Source organism: Saccopteryx leptura, chromosome 4 (genome assembly GCF_036850995.1).
Source record: "Saccopteryx leptura isolate mSacLep1 chromosome 4, mSacLep1_pri_phased_curated, whole genome shotgun sequence".
NCBI lineage: Eukaryota > Metazoa > Chordata > Mammalia > Chiroptera > Emballonuridae > Saccopteryx > Saccopteryx leptura.
Genome location: NC_089506.1, coordinates 80,746,526 through 80,768,822, shown reverse-complemented (window position 1 = coordinate 80,768,822; position 22,297 = coordinate 80,746,526). Strand labels below are relative to the sequence as shown.

General features: G+C 33.1%; 1 protein-coding gene across 1 annotated transcript in view; it reads right to left on the bottom strand.

The window, feature by feature from the left end:
* Nucleotides 1–22,297, bottom strand: part of KLHL1 (kelch like family member 1) — a 451,195-nt gene that overhangs the window by 210,809 nt on the left and 218,089 nt on the right. The window contains exon 4 of the mRNA XM_066383706.1: nt 18,613–18,809. Within this exon, the coding sequence (XP_066239803.1) occupies nt 18,613–18,809 (197 nt within the window). The remainder of the gene's footprint in view (nt 1–18,612; nt 18,810–22,297) is intronic.

Genomic DNA, 22,297 nt, shown 5'->3' with positions numbered 1-22,297 from the left:
CCACATGCGCCCAACCGGGATCCACCTGGCACGCCCACCATGGGTGAAGCTCTGCCCACCAGGGGGCGATGCTCTGTCCCTCTGGGGCATCGCTCTGCCATGACCAGAGCCACTTTAGCGCCTGGGGCAGAGGCCAAGGAGCCATCCCCAGTGCCTGGGCCATCTTTGCTCCAATGGAGCCTTGGCTGTGGGAGGGGAAGAGAGGGACAGAGAGGAAGGAGGGGGGAGTGGAGAAGCAAATGGGCACTTCTCCTATGTGCCCTGGCCTGGAATTGAACCTGGGTCCCCTGCACGCCAGGCCAATGCTCTACCGCTGATCCAACTGGCCAGGGCCTACAACATTTTTAAATGTCAGTTTTGAATAGTCATCATCATCATTATTGTTATATAAATCTATTGTTATATAAATCTATTATTGTTATATAAATTTTAAGATGCAACAACAGAAAGGGAGATACTATCATGTATCTAAAATAGTTGAGGGATCAAGATTTAAAAAAGACATATAACACAAATTAAAATTGGAGGCAGACAACATCAACCCTCACTTATTCAGCTCTACAAACAACATACCCAAATGAGGAAGGTATACACAGACAAAATGGGAAGACAGAGAAGTGTAATCCAAATGAATCAAGAAGAGAAACTTCCAAAAAATAAACTGAGTGAGTTGGAAATAAGCAAACTACCGGATGCAAAGTTTAAAATAATGACTATTAGAATGCTGAAAGATCATAGAACAACAGTGGATGGACACAATGAGCACATAAATAAAAAGTTAACAAACATCAAAAAGGACACTGAAATAATAAAGAACCAGTCAGAAATGACAAATACAATATCAGAAATGAAAACTACACTAGAAGCAATTAAAAACAGGCTAGATGAAGCAGAGGACTGAATCAGTGATTTAGAAGACAAGATAAATAAAAACACAGAAGTGGAGCACCAAAAAGAAAAGAGGCTGAAAAAATCTTAGGAAACTTAAAGAGAGCTCTGTGACAACCTAAAGAGAAACAACATCCATATCATAGCGATAAAGAAGACAAAGAACAAGTGATAGAGACCTTGTTCAATCAAATCATAGCTGAAAATTTCCCTAAATTGATGCATGAAAAAGTCATACAAGTTCAAAAAGCACAAAGAACTCCATTAAAGAGAAACCCAAAGAAATATACACCAAAACTCCTCATAATTAAAATAACAATGCTAAGAGATAAAGAGAAAATATTAAAAGCTGCTAGAGAAAAAAGGCTATCACCTAAAAAGGAGCCCCCATAAAAATGACATCCAAATCTCAACAGAAACACTTGAAGCCAGAAGGGAATGGCAAGAAATATTCAAAGTAATGCAAAACAAGAGGCTACAGCCAAGACTTCTTTACCCAGCAAGGCTATATTTTAAAATTGAAGGAGAAATAAAAAGCTTCCCAGACAAAAAAAATCTCAAGGAATTCATTACAACCAAACCAATGTTGCAAGAAATGTTAAAGGGCCTGTTGTAAACAGAACAAAAAGGTAAAAGAATATAGTAAAAGAGGAATATAGCTTTAAAAAATAAAATGGCAATAAATAACTACATATCATTAATAACTTTAAATGTAAATGGATTAAATGATCCAATCAAAAGACATAGGGTAGCTGCGTGGATAAGAAAACAGGACCCATACATATGCTGTCTACAAGAGACACACCTCAAAACAAAAGGTACACACAGACCGAAGGTAAATGGATGAAAAAAAAATTCATGCAACTGGAAATGAAAAAAAAGCTGGGGTAGCAATACTTATATCAGACAAAATGGACTTTAAAACAAAGGCTATAGTAAGGGATAAAGAAGGTCACTACATAATGATAAAGGGAGCAATCCAAGAGGAAGATATAACCATTATAAATATCTATGCACCTAATATAGGAGCACTTAAATATATAAAGCAGGCCCTGGCCGGTTGGCTCAGTGGTAGAGCGTCGGCCTAGCGTGCGGAGGACCCGGGTTCGATTCCCGGCCAGGGCACACAGGAGAAGCACCCGTTTGCTTCTCCACCCCTCCGCCACACCTTCCTCTCTGTCTCTCTCTTCCCCTCCCGCAGCCAAGGCTCCATTGGAGCAAAGATGGCCCGGGCGCTGGGGATGGCTCTGTGGCCTCTGCCTCAGGTGCTAGAGTGGCTCTGGTCACAACATGACGACACCCAGGATGGGCAGAGCATCGCCCCCTGGTGGGCGTGCCGGGTGGATCCCGGTCGGGTGCATGTGGGAGTCTGTCTGACTGTCTCTCCCTGTTTCTAGCTTCAGAAAAATGCAAATATATATATATATATATATATATATATATATATATATATATATAAAGCAGACTTTGTTGGATATAAAGGGCGAGATCAATAACAATACTATAATACTTGTGGATTTCAATACCCCACTAATATCACTAGATAGATCCTCAAGAAAGAAAATTAACAAAGACACAGCAGACTTAAAGGACACACTAGATCAACTCGATGAGTAGATATCTTCAGAACCTTTCACTCTAAAGCAGCAGAATATACATTCTTTTCAAGTGCTCATGATACATTCTCTAGGATAGACCACGTTAGGGCACAAAAATGGTCTCAACAAATTTAAGAAGATTGAAATCATATCAAGAACTTTTTCTGAAAATAATCACGTGAAACTAGAAATCAAGCACAACAGAAAAACTGAAAAATACTCAAACACATGGAAACTAAATAGCATGTTATTAATTAACAAAGGGATTAATAATGAGATCAAAGAAGAAAAGAAAATTCCTAGAAATGAATAATGACCATACATCAACTCAGAATTTATGGGACACAGCAAAAGCAGCACTGAGAGGGAAGTTCATAGCAATGCAAGCATACCTTAAGAAGCTAGAAAAAGCTCATATAAACAAATCTGCATCTAAAAGAACTAGAAAAAGAACAGCAAGTAAAGCCCAGAGGTAGGAGAAAGAAGGAAATGCTAAAGATCAGAGTGGAAATAAATGACATAGAGGCTAAAGAAACAATACAGAGGATCAATAAAACCAAGAGCTGGTTTTTTTTGAAAGGATAAACAAGATCAACAAACCTTTAACCAGACTCACCAAGAAAAAAAAAGAGAGGACTCATAAAAAAATTAAAAGTGAGAGTGGAGAAATAACAACTGATATAATAGAAATACAAAATATTGTAAGAAAATACTAAGAAGAACTGTATGCCAAAAAAATTAGACAACGTATGTGAAGTGAGCAAATTCCTTAAAAAATATATTCTTTCAAAAATCAATTGAGAAGAATCTGAAAATTTAAACAGACCAGTTACAACAAATAATATCGAAACAGTTATCAAAAAAATCCCAACAAACAAAAGCCCTGGTCCAGATGGCCTCACAGGTGAATTTTACCAAATATTCAAAGAAGAACTAACTCCTATCCTTCTCAAGCTATTTCAAAAAATTCAAGAGGAAGGAAGACTTCCAAGCTCCTTTTATGAAACGAGCATAATTTTGATTCCAAAACCAGGTAAAGACAACACAAAGAAAATTATAGGCCAATATCCTTGATGAATTTAGATGCTAAAAACCTCAACAAAATATTAGGAAACTGGATCCAGCAATACATGAAAAATATCATACATCATGATCAATTGGGATTTATTCTGGGGAGGCAAGGATGATACAATATTTGTAAATTAATCAATGTGACTCATCACATAAACAAAAAGAAGGAGAAAGACCACATGACAATTTCAATAGATGCAGAAAAAGCATTTGATAAAATACAGCACCCATTTATGATCAAAACTCTTAGCAAAGTGGGAATGCAGGGATCATACCTCAACATGATAAAAGTTATCTATGATAAACACACAGCCAAGATCATAATCAATGGGCAAAAAATCAAAAGCAATCCCCTTAAGATCAGGAACAAGGCAGGGATACCCCCTTTCACCACTCTTATTCAACATAGTATTGAAAGTCCTAGCCACAGCAATCAGACAAGAAGAAGAAATAAAAGGCATCCAAATCAGAAAAGAAGTAAAACTATCATTATTTGCAGATGATATAATACTGTATATAGAAAACTCTAAAGTCTCAGTCAAAAAACTACTAGACCTGATAAATGAATTCAGCAAGGTGGCAGGATATTAAATTAATACACTGAAATCAGAGGCATTTTTATATACCAACAATTAACTGTCAGAAAGAGAAATTAAGGAAACAATCCCTTTCACTATTGCAACAATAAAAGTAAGTATCTAGGTGTAAATTTAACCAAGGAGATTAAAGACATGTATCCAGAAAATTATAAAACATTGATAAGAGAAACCAAAGAAGATACCAACAAGTGGTAGCATATACTGTGTTCATGGTTACGAAGAATAAACGTCATTAAAATACCTATATTACCCAAAGCAATTTATAAATTTAATGCCGTACCAATTAAAATACCAATGACATACTTCAAAGATATAGAACACATATTCCAAATTTATGTGGAACCAAAAAAGAACATGAATAGCCTCAGCAATCTTGAAAAAGAAGAATAAAGTGGGAGGTATTACACTTTCTGATATCAAGTTATACTACAAGGCCATTGTACTCAAAACAGCTTGGTACTGTCATACGAACAGGCATATAAATCAATGGAACAGAACAGAGAACCCAGAAATAACTCCACACCTTCATAGACAATTGCTTTTGACAAAGGAGGTAAGAGCATACAATGGAGTAAAGATAGTCTCTTTAACAAATGGTTCTGGGAAAACTGGACAGCTACCTGCAAAAAAAAAAAAATGAAACTAGACCACCAACTTACACCATTCACAAAAATAAACTCAAAATGGATAAAAGACTTAAATGTAAGTCGTGAAACTATAAGCATTTTAGAAGAAAACATAGGAAGTAAGCTCACCGACATATCTCGCAGCAATATATTAGCTTATTTATCTTCACAGGCAAGTAAAATAAAAGACAGGATAAACAAATGGGACTATATGAAACCAAAAATCTTTTGTACAACTAAAGACAATATGAACAGAATAAAAAGACAAACCACACAATGGGAGAACATATTCGACAATACGTCTGATAAGGGGTTGAATAGCCAAAATTTATAAAGAACTTTTAAAACTCAACATCACGAAAACAAACAATCCAATCATAAAATGGGAAAAAAAATGAATAGACACTTCTCCAAGGAGGACATACAGATGGCCAATAGACAGATGAAATAATGTTCAACATCAACAGCTTGAGAAATTCTTTAGTTTAGTTTATCTATCTGGTTAAAATTACTTTTGCATTATCTATGCCAGGAAGATAACCATCGTTTCCTCCCTTACATCTCAGTGGTGTTCCACACTCTCATATAGAGTTTTGAATAAGTACTTCAAGAAATGTCATAAATTATAAGATATTATTAGTTAAAAATTTAAGTGCCATTATTTAATATTAAGAATATTATATGTGAGTAGCTTATTTGTACAAAATCTTATTAGTCATGGTTTTGGGTTAAAACAACAATAATCAATGAAAACTAGTATATGCAGAATACTATGTACTTTTCAAAATCTAATTTATTTATACTTTAATTGGGTTTTTAAAATAGGATAAAATGAACTCCAGATAATTATTTAATTTTCTGTTCTTTGGCAAGTAGGATAAGTCACTTTTCTACTAATGTTTGGTATTGAAGAATAGCACTGAATGAAGAGTTGATTCTTGGCCTCTGTTATCTTGTTTACCCAAGCTGATTCTTGGAGTTGGCAAGTTTTTCATTTTTTTACTTTGGCCTGGAACCTGAAACATCATTGTTTCCCATCCTAATGTCCAGGCTACAAGAAGATGCATTTACTTTGAGAAGTTTATCTATTTGTGCATTGCTTAGCTTAAAGGATGGTTATTACCAAGTTTTATTTGTCCTAAGCTGGAATATATCACTCATATTTCTGCATTCTTTAGATAAAATAAAGCAATATTTCTCAGAGCATTTTATGATTTAAAAAGTTAAAAAAAGTAAAGAGTGTTGGTTTACAATGATGAATTTCAAGTGAATTCATCAAACTGTCCATTTTTTATTCCAAATTCTCTAGTAAAATAATATTCTTTCCTACGCTAAGTGAAGTTTCAATCTACTGACAAGCCATCACAAATAACTAAAATCTTTTACCTCTTGTAGCAGACTGTTTAAATGCATAGCACAACATTCGCCACCTACAAAGTGAGCTTTAGTGTCTGAGAATAGTTGAGATTTTCAAGTTTTCAATATTTAATGAATCCTTCCACATAATCTTTCTGAGTAATTAAGAAAATGAAACATCACACTCTTCTTTTGAAGAGGAAGAGAGTACATCAATGCATTCTCAAGTGACATCTGTCAGCACATATGACAAAGCTAACTTGACTAATTAATACAATATTTTAATTGATGTCTATCACAGGGTGGGGCAAAACTAGGTTTATAGTTATTTGCATAAAAATAATACAATAGCTAAAAAATTAAAATGCAAATATAAACTCTGTATTTTATATGCTCACAACTGTAAACCTCCTTTTACCCTACCTGTGTTTCTTTGTCTTTTCTGAATTCTGTGTCAAACTCATAAAAATTTAAAATGTAAATTTAATATAATAACGATGATCATAATAGAAGTATATATGTATATGTAAAAAATGTGCATTTAAAAAAATGTAATTTGAAGTTATAAAGATTACTATTTAACAATATAGCCTTTCTTCTGATTAATGTATGCAATCAATGCTGGTATAAATATGTGTATATATATGTATATATATATTTGTATATGTAAATGTATGCATCTATGTCTTACTTAATCAGTGACTAGATATAATAAGCCCTATTTTAAACTTTATTATTTTCTTCCAGTTCAATTGCAATATATTTATTTGAAAACTATGTATTTTTTTCATGTGATCTTCTGTCTCCTTATCATTTAGCTATTATCATTTGTTCACTTATATACCAGATCCAAAAAATAGAAATATTACTCTGTAAATTGATAATCAGCTTATTCTCCTGGAGCTGAAATTGAATTCTATCTTTACCCATGCATTTGGAATTCTTTTCATATTCTTTTAAGTTTAGATACAATTAAAATGCAAATGGTCTTCAACAAATGCTTAGAATAGTGGATTATCTGGCTTGAAATTTATTCAGTCTTAAATAAATCTACTTAGATTTTATATTGAAGAAATAGTCCATTTTGCTAAAAAAAAGTGTTTTATCTTCATTATTTTCAAGAAATATAACTTTATTATATATATACGTGTGTGCAATATATTATGTAATTAGAACTCAACTAAAATGTCTTTTTTATGTTTCTCAAGCAAACATTATCTTGTGTTTAAAAAAAAAACAGACAACAAAGATAGTTATAAGTGCTTATTAGAATAAATTTCACCACCAAAAGTACACTATTTATTAAATTTATTTAGAGAGGTCCAGATCTGAATCTCATCCTTCAAACCTTTTATGATTTCAGATTACTATTATCCAGGAATTTTTAATTATTTATAATGGGTTGTTTTGCGTAATTTCCAGTCACATATGAAAATGAGATACATTTTGCCTAGGCTTTTTCTTTATCTCTTGATTGAATGGTGACCTTCGATAAAATCTAAATTTAAATACAAATATTAAATATAAACCTTGAATATGAAATAGAACCACTGAAGGCTTGACTTAGATATATACACACATAGTAGATAGAGTATGTGTTACCAATGGACCAGTTTTAAAATAGGGGATTAAAAAATTTAAAAGAAACTACAGATCATGGATGTATCTTATATGTATTTATTTATAAATATATTTAAATAAAGAGCTATGAAAAATAAAATTAGGCACAATATAAATACTTTTAATTCTTGTGGAATAGGAATAATATATTTCACTTAGAATTAATACATATTTATAAATATTTAAGTTCATAAGACTTCTAATGTATTTCAAATTATTAATGTATGTAAGATTTTATTTCATTTCATACATGTACTATGTGTCTGAAATGAGAAAAATATTATACTAATAACTAAGAACATAGCAATAAACAAGTCAGATGCTGATGTTTTCTCATGAAACATGTAATCTAGCTCTGTATATAATATTAATATATTTAAAGTAACTTGAGAGCCATGGGAAATAATACCTGATACTCTAGTAGAAGTTTTTGTTTTTTTTCTTGAATTTATCTGCTTGTACAATACATTTTTGAAAGCATTTCTTTTTAAAGGAAATTAACTGCCCCATCTCTGCTCTGTCCTTTGTGCAAAAGGAAGACTGTTCCCTTCAGGCAAAGATTGATCTGTCATGTTTCTTGTGAACTATAATCGATCTTTCTTTTATGCATCTTTGAAAAATTACTGTTAAAGATCTTAAACAAAGTATATTTTTAACAGGGAATGGGCATTAAAACAAAAATCTAGGAGAAGCACAACCAGATTTTTTTTTTAAGAGAGAGAGAAAGAGAGAGAAATGGGTAGCATCAACTCACAGTGGTTGCTTTCCATATGTGCTTTGACCAGGCAAGCCTAAGGTTTCGAATTGGTGATCTCTGCATCCCAGGTCCACACTTTACCACTGTGCCACCACAGGTCATAACAAGAAATTAGTTCTATAATGTGTGACCTCATCAGAAAATATAAATATTTTACAGCATTAGTTCATGTTGTGCAAATTATTATAATAAAGTAAGACTTAGGCGTGCATAATAATATATTATCCTCACCTGAACAAAAGTAGATTATTGACTATTATTGTTGAATTTGGCTTTTCAAACTCAAAAAAACCCAAAAAACTTTTCTGGTTTTCCTTCTTGGAAGCCCTTTTTGAACTACTGTAATCATGTAGCAATATTGCTTCTTGCAGAAAGGCATTCTAAATGATTAAATTATTTGAATCATTAAACACTTAGGGACAACTTAAAAGTTAAACTGAAAATCCTTTAGATATATGTTTATATGATAGTTTTTAACATTAGTTTTGTTTCTTGAACTTTTATTAGTTATATTGTTGTAAGACATACAATAACCCTACAAATATATAAATTTTCTGGACAAAAATGCATTTTAATAGTAGATTTTATAAATGTGTTATGATTTTGTAAAACCTTTGTGTTATACCATAATGTTTTAGAAATAGTAGAATAAAAATAAAATTAAAATATGAAAATAAAAGAATCTTTAAAATGAATGGAATGCTTTTTAATTAGATAAATATATCATCATCTTCATCATCAACAAAATAGCAGGATGGGTTTCCTAAAATGGAATAATCTTAACTTATTGGATATTTTATATTTGGATATAAAAACGTGAAATAGAAATATATTTGAAGGGTATAAGAACAGAAGAAATGAACTGTGTCTAAAACAAAACCTTAACCTGACCAGGTGGTGGCACAGTAGATAGAGCATCAGCCTGGGAAGCTGAGGACCCAGGTTTGAGGCACATATGAGAAAGAAACCAATGAAAAACCAAGGTGCTGCAACTATAAATCGATACTTCTTCTTCTTCTTCTTTTTTTTTTTTTTTTTTTTTTTTACAGAGACAGAGAGAGAGTCAGAGACAGGAACGGAGAGAGATGAGAAGCATCAATCATTAGGTTTTTTTGTTGCAACACCTTAGTTGTTCATTGATTGCTTTCTCATATGTGCCTTGACCATGGGCTACAGAAGACTGAGTAAACCCTTGCTCAAGCCAGTGATCTTGGGTCCAAGCTGGTGAGCTTTGCTCAAACCAGATGAGCCCATGCTCAAGCTGGCGACTTTGGGGTCTCAAACCTGGGTCCTGCACATCCTAGTCCTGATGCTCTATCCACTGCAATACCGCCTGGTCAGGCTGAATCAATACTTCTTATCACTCTCCCTTCTTGTCTGTCTGTCCCTGTCTTTCCTTCTCTCCCTCAAACATAAACAAACAAAGAAACAAATAAATAAAATGAACCCTTAAAGAACTTAAAATTTTCGCCTGACCAGGTGGTGGTGCAGTGAATAGAGCGTCAGACTGGGATGTGGAAGGACCCAGGTTCGAGACCCCAAGGTTGCCAGCTTGAGCGCGGGCTCATCTGGCTTAAGCCAAAAAAAGCTCACCAGCTTGGACCCAAGGTCACTGGCTCGAGCAAGGGGTTACTCGGTCTGCTGAAGGCCCACAGTCAAGGCACATATGAGAAAGCAATCAATGAACAACTAAGGAGTCCCAACGAAAAACTGATGATTGATGCTTCTCATCTCTCTCCGTTCCTGTCTGTCTGTCCCTATCTATCCCTCTCTCTGACTCTCTCTCTGTCCTTGTAAAAATAAATAAATAAATAAATAAATAAAACTAAGAACTTAAAATTTTCATTGGCTACTCTGTGATTATGCTTGACTAGTCTTTGAAACTTATAAATATATATTTAATTGTGGTTATTTTATAGAACCTAAAGTTCTCTATAGTCAGACTACAATGACATGAGTGAATAATAATAGTCATATTATTATTTATTATACATTTTCAATTTATCCAGTGTATTCTTAATATCCTGCTTGTGTATTATACTAACCACAATTAATAGAAAAATTTTAAAGCTCCATTATTCAAAATGTGATGGGCAGTTAGCTAGGCATGTGCAGAGCAAGGATGATAGGCCAGGTACAGAAGGTCACCAGGGAAGAAGGCCTTGGGTGCCTAGCAATGGGCAAAAGTGGGAGAACAAGGACCTCAATCCCAGGTAACATTTCCTCCCCAACTCGAGCATATAGTTGGTCATAGGTTTTGACCCTCTCCTGACCTTTCTACAATATCTCTGGCAAGTTGCGAGTCATGGGAGACCACTTTAGAAGAGAAATGAACAAGGGGGAAGGAGAATAGCCTTATATGACTTCCATATAAATCTTTGCATGACCACTAACAAACTTTAAGTCCCCAGTACAATATGGTTCTAACCTACATCAAATAATATTAGGAATAAAGCCTCAGGCTTTTGACTACAAAGAGAATTTCAGTCAAACTAGGAATAACATTAGGCCTCCGTTGTGTTTTCACACCAGACCCAGAAATACAGCGAAACCAGGTAAGTAATTCCATAGCTGACCTAAGGACTAGCTCATTGTCTAATAACTCCCTGGAATCAACCAATCAGTGGATACCAGGACCCTGCAAGGATATACCTAGAAAGCTGGAAAGCTGATGAATATTTTTGTCAAGATCTTCCCCTGGGACTCCTGAAATCCCCACCCTTAAAAGCCCTTTGGACGAAATGTACTTCGCTTTAAGGTTCCTTCTTTTGCCTCTGTAACTTGTTTCCTGAACCCATTTCTTCCATGTCTCACTTCTTCTACCTCTGTGACTTTCTAAATAAACTTTCTCTTATAGTTTGAATCTTGACTCTGAATTCTTTCTTAGCTATAACTCAAGTACAAAGGTTGCTGAACTGTCTGTTCTGACTTGGTGGGTCTGAAAACTGATGCCAATTTTGCCACCAACAAAATCAACTTTCAGACTTAGCCAGTAGATTTGAACTTTATCAATGACTGTGAGTTAGAACACAAATAAAAACTGCCTGTAAAAAGTTGTGAATCTAATTTAGGGACAGAACAAGTAAAGAAAAATAAAGCAGAAATAAGTGGAAGGTCCTTTCCAGCTAGTTTTCCACATTTCTTATTGATGTGAACATGAAGCATCAATGGAGGGTGTCCTCCACACCACTGATTGTATTCATGCTGACAACTTCATTTCTTATCAATTTACAAAGAAACTCTTAAAGTCAAATTTTTCTAATTTTCAACTTGATATTTCTATATTAACTTAAACTCATTATTCAGAGCAATTATTATATATATGACAGTGAAAAGGAGGAACACAAAGTAATAAATGTAAGAAAAAAAATCAACGTTCAAAACAAATCTCTAATACTAATGCATCATATAATATGTCCTGAGGGAAAATATGAATGATGGGAACTTGATTTTAATGACATAAAAGAGCAAAGAAATTTAAAGTTAAATTACTTTCATTCTCCCAAAGCAAACTCTAATTATGGTTTATATGAAGGGTTATTAGTAAAGATAAAAAAGCATGATGCTAGCCAGAAACAATGAGAAATACTAGGTATTCAAAATTATGACCAGAAACTACATAGATAAAATTTGTGTTTTTCTCTGGTATTGCTCTAATGGCACTGAAGGATGAAAGTATAGGAATTTTTAGAGTACTAGACTCTGAAATGGCAGCTGCTCTTACAATGACCCAGGAAGCTTTTGTGTTCCAGATCTGTGACTCCAGCCTTCAAGGCTACTCACTGAACATGGTAGCCACTAATGTTCCTGCTGCCACTGCTTCTGCCTCTAGCGTAAACATTGTGAAATGTTTCATGCCATGCTGGTATCACTAGCCAGAAAGTGACAATCAAGTAAACAGAGATATTAAAAAACAAACAAACAAACAAAAAAAAAACTAAAAAACAAAATCTTTATAGAGTTCTTAGGTATCATATATGTTTCAATTTTAACACCCATTTCTCTCAAGTAATCCACATTTTGAAATGTTCTGTATATCAGAAATCTTACTTGATATTATAGGTAAAACATAATCACTACATATTCATTATCATGTTAGAGTATGAAATTTGTACTAAGACAATAGTAGGCTTAAATCCTCATTCTATTGTTCTTGAGTAAATTATTTAACATCCTTTTCTAAACTGTATTTTTTTATTTTAAAAATGGATATAACACAAAACTTGCAAGTTGAATGGATTAAATTAAATAAGTATGCTTAGCACCCAGAACCATGCCTGATACATACATTACAACTTGTGTAGTGCCAGCACCAATAGTGGTAAGCATTACCATCAAACACAATGGCAGAAGCTAGAGTTACCTCAGTTTCTCTATAGAAGTGTTAAAAAATGCTATCAAGGAATTTCCAGATTATTGGTGGAGGTTGACCAGTGATAGTTAACCTGTTCCCTACCACCCACTAGTGGGCATTCTAGCTTTCATAGTGGGTGGTAGCAGAGCAACCAAAGTATAAATAAAAAGACAGATTTAACTATAGTAAGTTGTTTTATAAATATTTATTCTGGCCTGACCAGGAGGTGGTGCAGTGGGTCAAGCATCAGACTGGGATGCCAAGGACCCAGGTTTGAGACCCTGAGGTCTCCAGCTTGAGCGCAGGCTCATCTGGTTTGAGCAAAAGCTCACCAGCTTGGACCCAAGGTCACTGGCTTGAGCAAGGGCTTACTCGGTCTGCTGAAGGCCCGCGGCCAAGGCACATATGAGAAAGCAATCAATGAACAACTAAGATGTCGCAATGCACAACGAAAAACTAATGATTGATGCTTCTTATCTCTCTGTTACTGTCTGTCTGACCCTGTCTATCCATCTCTCTGACTCTCTCTCTGTCTCTTTAAATAAAATAAAAAGATTTATTCTACCAAACAGCGAAAATCTGACAGAAAGTACTTGGTAAATAATTATTATTATATGCTTTAATTAGCTGTAACTCTGCTTTATAAGTTTTATAAAGTAAAGTTACTTCTCTACTTTATAAATCACCATTACTGTGGAACCGGTGGGTGGTTAGAAAATTTTACTACTTACAGAGATACAAAAATGGGCAGTAGGTATAAAAAGGTTGATTACCCCTGAGGTAGACAATATCAACAGTTACACACACACACACACACACACACACACACACACACACACACACACGTCATGAATTAATAAGTACTCTAAAGGGTAAAAGCAGTGGAAATATAGAATTTTGAAGGCAATGACACTTTATATACAATATTTAGATAATAGATTTTTGTGGAAGTGACATTTGAGCAGAAATATGAATGAAGCAAAGGAGAAAGAATATAAATATTTTTTAGAGGAGTGCTTCTGGCACAGGAAGAAACACAAGCACAAAGATCATCAGGTGATAATATACTTGGTGTAGCCAAAAATATTAGAAAGGTTAGTGTGACTGGAACTGTGTGAACAGGAAACAATCATTGGAGAAAAATCATTGGAGAAAAAGTGAGAGGAAAATTATGTGTAATCTTGTTGAATAAATTTGGGAATGGTAAGAATCACAATCTTGGAAAAGTATCCAAGGAACTGTGGAAATTAATATGTTAGGAGGTATTAGGTACTGTTGGGCCAAGATAGATTTCAATGGAAAAGCTTGTTCTCTGTCACAGAGGAGTTTGCAATTTAGCAGTTAAGATCAGTCACAGAGACGTAAAAAAGATAATTATTGTATATGAAGGTTTACGATAACACCACATAATCTTAAGTAGAGAAATACTAAAATTTCAAGTTAAAGAAAGAATGCTATGAAAAGATTTAAGTTATTTTTCAGTCATATTTAAATTTAGTTTGAAACTGAAGGGTCATTTAGAATTAGATACCAAATATTCCAGACAAAAGAAATATCACGGATAAAGTAAAAGTGAAGGGAATTCATAGCACACATTTAGGAAGGGTAAAATCAACTTTTCTCTTTCTTTCTTTCTTTCTTTCTTTCTTTCTTTCTTTCTTTCTTTCTTTCTTTCTTTCTTTCTTTCTTTCTTCCTTTCTTTTCCTTCCTTCCTTCCTTCCTTCCTTCCTTCCTTCCTTCCTTCCTTCCTTCCTTCCTTCCTCCCTCCCTCCCTCCTTTCCTTTCCTTTCCTTTCCTTTCCTTTCCTTTCCTTTCCTTTCCTTTCCTTTCCTTTCCTTTCCTTTCCTTTCCTTTCCTTTCCCTTCCCTTCCCTTCCCTTCCCTTCCCTTCCCTTCCCTTCCCTTCCCTTCCCTTCCCTTCCCTTCCCCTCCCTCCCTCCCTCCCTCCCTTCCTTCCTTCCTTCCTTCCTTCCTTCCTTCCTTCCTTCCTTCCTTCCTTCCTTCCTTCCTTCCTTCCTTCCTTCCTTCCTTCCTCTTTCTTTTTTTATTTTTTGAAGAAACAAGTCCATATAGCAGTTTAGAAATTAGTTGTGGAGGACTACGCATACTAAAATATGGAGTTTGAACTGCTATTTTGGGGCATGTGTTGTAGATATTTTTATATTAGGAAGTCAAGCTACTTTATGTTCTATGTAAGAAAGACAGTGTATAGAGAATCGGAGACCTAAACAGTTATTGTATAGAGCTGTGGAAGTGAAGGTTAAGGAATTTTCTACTAATAATCTCAAACATCAATTTAATGTGAATTCATAAAAAAAAACACTTCATAGAGGCACTGCATTTCTTAAGAACCTCTAGAAGACTCCTAACAACTTTCTCAGTTTACAGCAGTGAAATAAATCACAGTCAAGGGCTTCTTTAGAAGTTATTTTAACTTTCCATCTGTTCACATATCTGATGGCAACTTTGTGTGGAGAATAATGTCTTGTTCTCTTTCATTCTCCATTTCTTGCAAGAGTGCCTCTTATTGGCAAATTCTGGTCCAGACCTAAAAAAAGAGAGAATTTCTGGGAAATGAAGTTCAAGGAATCTTCTCTAAAGGTGAAGCTATCATTGGAGGGAATCGACACTGGTGGTCAATGGAAATAGACAACCCAGAAGAGAAAGATCAGAAAACTAAAGTGGACTCTGGACTTTTCTTTCGTCTTCACATGAAGCAAATCAACTCTAATATTATTCTTTCATATATTTATTTTGAACAGATTATAATATTAAAATAGAAAAAGAATAAATACTTAAATCTACTTTTTTAGATACAAGTACGTTCTATCAAATACATAAGACAACTATTTTCATGCTGTCCATGAATATTATTCAACCACCAGCACCCATAGTTTTCTCCAACTTTCTTAATATAAAATGAAGATAAAATTTTTATTATTCTTGTCATTCTCATCTGTTTCTGCTTGTCATTCTTTAATGCTTTTAAAGTTGATGTACAGAATTAAACCCAGGTCTTGAAATATGACTAATCAAGTCCAGGGGGGCTATTTCTTTCAATTATTTTGTTGCTATCTGTATATTTATGTAGCCAAAATGTAAATGTTTTAGAATTAGTTTCGTACTTCTGCCTAATATTGAGCTTGCAATAAAAATTTTCTAGTATATTGCACATGAACTACTGCCAAGCTGGGTCACCTTTCCTAAATAGGTTTTGGAATTATTCACACAAAATCAGTAGCTGAAGCCAAATAAATGAGTGAATGTTCTAAAGGAAAGCTAGAAATATAAATAGCAAACACATATAGATAGCAAGTTAAGATATAGACACTGAGTATCAAGTTTATATCTAAAAAAATCTTAGCAAGAAAACTAAAAATTAGAAAAAAAACAACATTACTCATGAAACAAATAACAAATAATTAGAGAAAATACAGAAGTTAATTCAATCTTAAAAGTAATAGGAAAACTGGAGTGATTTGCCTTTAAAGCAGCCAACAAAAGAAAAATCATAGCATAACACGCTTGCTCTCAAAACACAGATTGGATAGATTGGACGAGGACACATGCAAGATTAAACAAGGTTAAGAAGCAAATATGTGGTTAGAAGTTATAATATCAGACACAAACACTCATTTTAACTGTGTTGGAACTGAGAAAAAATAAAGATCAAAGAAGACAAATAATCAGTAAATTTTCTTCACTAAAATAGCAATGCATGCACATCTAGAGAATACTGGAACTTCATGCTTCTAGAAGACTTTGAAATAATTTAAATTTCAACAAAAATGACATAATATATAATTTAGTTATAGTTTCAAAAATAAAATATAGTTGTTAAGAACTCTGTTTCTGTTTTAAATACATTTTACTATAAGATATATATTTTGAAGTGCCTAAAGAAAACTCACTTATGACTTTGTGACAAGTTGCAGAACAGTCGAAGCAGCTGCAGGAAAAACATTTTTATTACTAAATTAATAATTTCAAACTAGAACAGAAGGGACCATTATCCCTCTGGATATGGAAGCATGACGTTCTTTGGCTTAGCAATGCCAAGAGCTTCTAATTGTAATGAAATGCGCATAATTAAATGACTTTAGTGGGACTTTGATATTTTAGTTGATAAAATATTTGTTTATATTAATTTCATATAGTTCATATAATTTCAATACTAGTACTGTGACCTGTCATAAAATATTTTGAAAGAAGAATTTGACAAATAGAATTACAAAGCCTGCATCTCCTTCCTTATGTTTCTATCTTTACATTTAACTTACTTATCTGATTTAAAGTTTTAAAAATTAAAATAATATTGAAATTCTATCTAAAAAAACATTTAAAAATTATAAATGGGTGTATATAATTAGAGGTTTGAAAAGGTGTTTAATCTCAAACTAAGAGTTTTTTTTTTTAAATAGCAACTATAGAGCTAATGAACTTTCTCTCATATACATTCTCTTGAGTTGCAAAGGAAAAGTTCTGTTGTTTCAATTATAATCAAATCATCAATAATGTTAATAATAATAATAGCAAAAATGGCTAGTATTTTATATAGGGCCTGCTATATACCAGAGACTATATTAAGTGTTTTTAATAATTATTTCTAGGGAATGAAAAGTGATAGATAGAAAAGTGTTATAATTAATTATTCTATACTAGAATAAAGAAACATAAAGAAAGAAAATCCACACCTTAATATTAACATATTTAAAGTATACAATTCAAAGAATTTTTAGTATCTCTATAAAGCTATTCAAATACATATATATTGCCCTGGCCATTTGGTTAAGAGCATTATCCTCAAACAACAAGGTTGCAGGCTCTATCCCCGGTCAGGGCACACACAGGAAGTAACCAATCAATGCATGGCTGAGTGGAACAGCAAATGAGTGCTTGTCTTTCCCCTTCTTTCTCCCTACCATCCTCTCTCTATTGCTCTAAAAAACCAATCAATAAATATAGCTGGATATAGCTCAGTTGGTTCGAGAGTCGACCCGGCATGAAGGTTGCCTGTTCAATTTCTCAGTCAGGGCACATACGAGAGCAGCTCAAAGATCCTGTCTCTCTCTCCCTGCCTCTTTCTCTCTCTCTCTCTCTCAAAAAACCCCACAAAACATATATATTTGTTTATATATATAGACTATACCCTCTCCAGGTGGAAAGGGAGAAGAAGAATACTCTGGTGGATTTTCTTACAAAGTCATTAATCCCAAAATGACCTCACCTTTACAAATGCATCTAAACCTAATTACATCCCAAAGCCCCATCTCCAAATACCAGCATATTGGGAGAAGACTTCAACATTAAATTCTGGTTAATTAAGAAAAATACAAAAGAAAAGCTTTTATGGCACAGAGTTCTAGCTCTTTAATTGAAAAAGAGAAAAAAAGTGTAACTATAAAAGTGAATGTATTTATATTATATAAATATAGATATGTCAAGATCAGTTAAGAAAAATTCATTTAAACAACTTTTAAAATCCCAAATAGTCTATATATATATATATATATATATATATATATATATATATATATATATATATCTGTATTGCCTATAAAATAAAAATAAAGCCATAATAAAATCCATTAAGTAATGTTTTACATTGTATCCCATAATAAAAATGTGTCAATCATACAAAATTTATATTAGACTTATAAAAGTTGCTCAGTCCAATGACAGTAATTATTTAACCACTGATAATAAAACTATGCCTCTATTATTAAAATATTAAATCTCCTTACCATTGTGTAGCTGTGAGCCACCTTCATTAGTTCAATGCACCCTTGAGCATCTGCAAATGCTCGGATTCCTAAACAATTGGATGGATGCAAAAGCTTCATGAGAAAATGGCAGCACACATCTACTACTTGGGGAAGCTGAAGAAGGCACGCTGCAGCAAGAAGGTTTTCAATGGTGTCTTCTTTTAATTCCAAACAACCTAAACATTAAATGCAGAGTATTATGAAACTCTTTACAACATTAAATAGCATGTACTTATGTATTACTCAAAGCATTAGGCTAATCTGCTAAAAATCACTCAAACCTAGATTAATAATCAAGGTAAATATAACTCCATTATAAAGCGCAGTAATTGCTTTACGCATCTTGATTTTTTAAATAAAGTTAACTTACAATATTATATTAGTTTCAGGAATGCAACACAGTTATTTAACATTTAAATACCTAATAAAGTGATCAACACAATAAGTATAGTAAACATCTGTCACCATTAAAGTGACCAACTTTTTTACAATGAAAAGGACAAAATTAAATTGAAGAAAACAATATCATAAATAAAAGAAACATTTTATTCATTGCAACAACAATACACTATAATATGATAAATGCATAATAAAACATTTGTAATATTTTATATTGTAATTATGCTTACATGCCTATTGATTTTTAATAATAATTGTAAGAAAAAAGTACTCACTTAGATCATATTATCTAAATGAGTACTTTTCCATTGAATGAATATTTTTTGTCAATGTATCATCTTGTAACAATATATTGAAAATATCCTTCATATTGAATTTTACGGCAAGTACTGCAGCTAGAGTATCAACATTAAAGTTTGATTTCTCACTTGTCCAAAAATCATTAGCAATTGAAAAAACTCTTTCAACTGTTGCATAAGTTCCAGGGCAGCACAATGTAAATTGAACAAGAATAAATAAACTTTCACATGAAATAGGTTCATTTTTGAAGTGGCTGAATATTTATGTCTTTTATCAATTTTGACGTGTTAATTTTCCCACTGTATTAATTTTTCAGAATTTAAATATACATTCAGTCTTTTAATTTCCTCAAAGAGACAATTGTCATCTATTTTGATGTCTGGCATTTCTTTAGATAAAAACTCAAGACAAGATTCAATCTGTCCAGGCCATGGCCAGTTGGCTCAGTGGTAAAGCATCAGCCCAGCATGTGGAAGTCCCAGGTTTGATTTCCCATCAGGGCACACAGGAGAAGTGCCCATCTGCTTCTCCATCCCCTCTCCTTCCTCTTTATCTCTCCCTTCCCCTCCTGCAGCCAAGGCTCCATTGGAGCAAAGTTGGCCCGGGTGCTGAGGATGGCTCCATAGCCTCCACCTCAGGTGCTAGAATGTTTCCAGCCAAAATGGAGCAACTCCCTGGATGGGCAGAGCATCGCCCGCTGGTGGGAATGCCAGATGGATCCCGGTTGGGTGCATGTGAAAGTCTGTCTGACTGCCTCCCTGCTTCTAACTTCAGAAAAATACAACAACAAAAAGAAAAGATTCAATATTTGTCCAATATACTTATGAGGAAGTAAAAAAACCCCACCATTGAAACTGTTATTTCCCATAATATTTGTTTCAGACCATTTTTCAATATATTGAAAACATGTCTAGTAAAAATTCTGCACTTCTTTGATAAACTTTTCTGTTATGCCTGGATTTGATTCCTCTAAGTCTGACAATTTTCTTTTTATAATTAAAGAAAGAAATTTTTCTTCAAAATGAGATTTGTAGTAAAGCATAAGGCATTCAACATAAGACTGACTTCTGTAGCTGAAATGTGTTCACCTTCAATCTTTTGAATTCTTTTGTGAAAAATAGATGCTTATGTACAAAATACATTAATTTCTCAAATATTTTATTATTGAAAAATGATTCCAGGATTTTAGAAAATTTGTTTAAACTTAAAAAATATGAATGGAGAGGCTCAAATAATTGTAGAACACACTCTATAGCAGGTGTTAGAGAAAGCCATTGAACTTTTGAATGTTTTAAAAGTTTTTTGTATTCAACATTTGCTTCTTCAAGAAATTGTTTTAAAGTAGCCATATGAACAGTAAAATGACTAAAATGCAAATAAATTGTAGTTATTATTACCTCTACATCAATTGGCATGGAACAAAACACTGTGCTGATTGCATTTGACAAAGTATGTGCATTACAATCTATTCCTAGTATTTTCTTTTATAGTAACTCTTGTAATTTTACATACACATTATTCAGCCCTTTGCATCTTTGCCTACCAAAATTTGTATTTGTATTATCAGCTGTTAGTGCAACAACTTTGGATTTCAAATTGTTTTCATTTATTACTCTGAATAGATTGACAAAATTTCAGAAGTTTAGCCCTCAGTGGATTCTTTTTTTTTAATATTTTTATTTAGAAAATTAATTTTAAGGGGATGACATTGGTCAACTAGAGCACATAGATTTAGAGAAAACATCTCCAAATCATTTTGACATTCGATTATTTGTATACCCATCACCCAAAGTCAGGTCATCCTCCATCATCCTTCATTTGGTTTTCTTTAGCTCCTCTCCTCCCACAACCACCTCCCTCCTCTCCGTTCCCCTTCCCCTGGTAACCACCGCACTCTTATCTATGTCCATGAGTCTCAACTTTGTGTAATGGATTTTAAATTTAAAACATTTATTTGAATGCCCTTGTAACATTAAAATATCTTACCATTATTGGATACAATTTAATTTCATTATGATTTGATGTATCAGATAAAATTGTTAAAAATGCCCTAGTTTTCAAGTCCTCTATAAGTATTTTGTCACAGTAATTTTTAAATGATTTCAAAATGGCCTCCCATTTTGTCCTGGCACATGATAATTTTGCATTGTGAAATGTTTTCAATAATTTAGTTGTACAATCCATACTACAAAACTTTGATTGTGAATTATAGTACAAATGTAAATGTTCCCTCCATTGCAACCAACTATTTTTCATCTTTAGAATAATTTGAAGTTTTAAAAAATCTTGTTACTTTACAACTGGAAACTGATGTATTTAATGATTGCTTATGTTTGTTGGTAGTCAAGTGTTTCATTATCGCTGCTCTGCCCCCAACTGCAATACAAAATTCTCCGCTGCAAATATTGCAGAAAACAATGGTATCTTTCTTTGACATGAGGAATGAAAATTCCTTTTTCAATTTATCGCTGAAATGGCATTTTTTCTTTTTTAATTTTTCTATCCCTTAAACAAAATTAAAAATTAAAAATAAAATATAGAGCTATGCAAATGATGCAAGCACATTAGGAACTAAAAATGTTACATCATGGTAGGCAAATTTTCTGTAAGCTAAATTAACAAAACTAAATATCAAACAAAACCACTAATTTGGAGTGATATTTGGGTGTATTTATCATTTTCTAATTAAAAAAACATCTATTTTATGCAACTGTTTAATCAAAATGTATTATTAATAGATATGATTTGGGGTTAGATTTCCACTTTAAAAGTTAAATTTTGGGAAAATACTTGTAAATAAAATTATACTAATTTGGAAATTATTAAATAGATAATGAATTAATAAAATGTTAATTGTGCTTACCTGTCTATGATTGAATATCCACTGAGAAAGAAATAATTGTGAGTATACAATGCCATATGTGCCATGTCATGTTTCAATAAGAAGTACACTAAGTCATTTGCG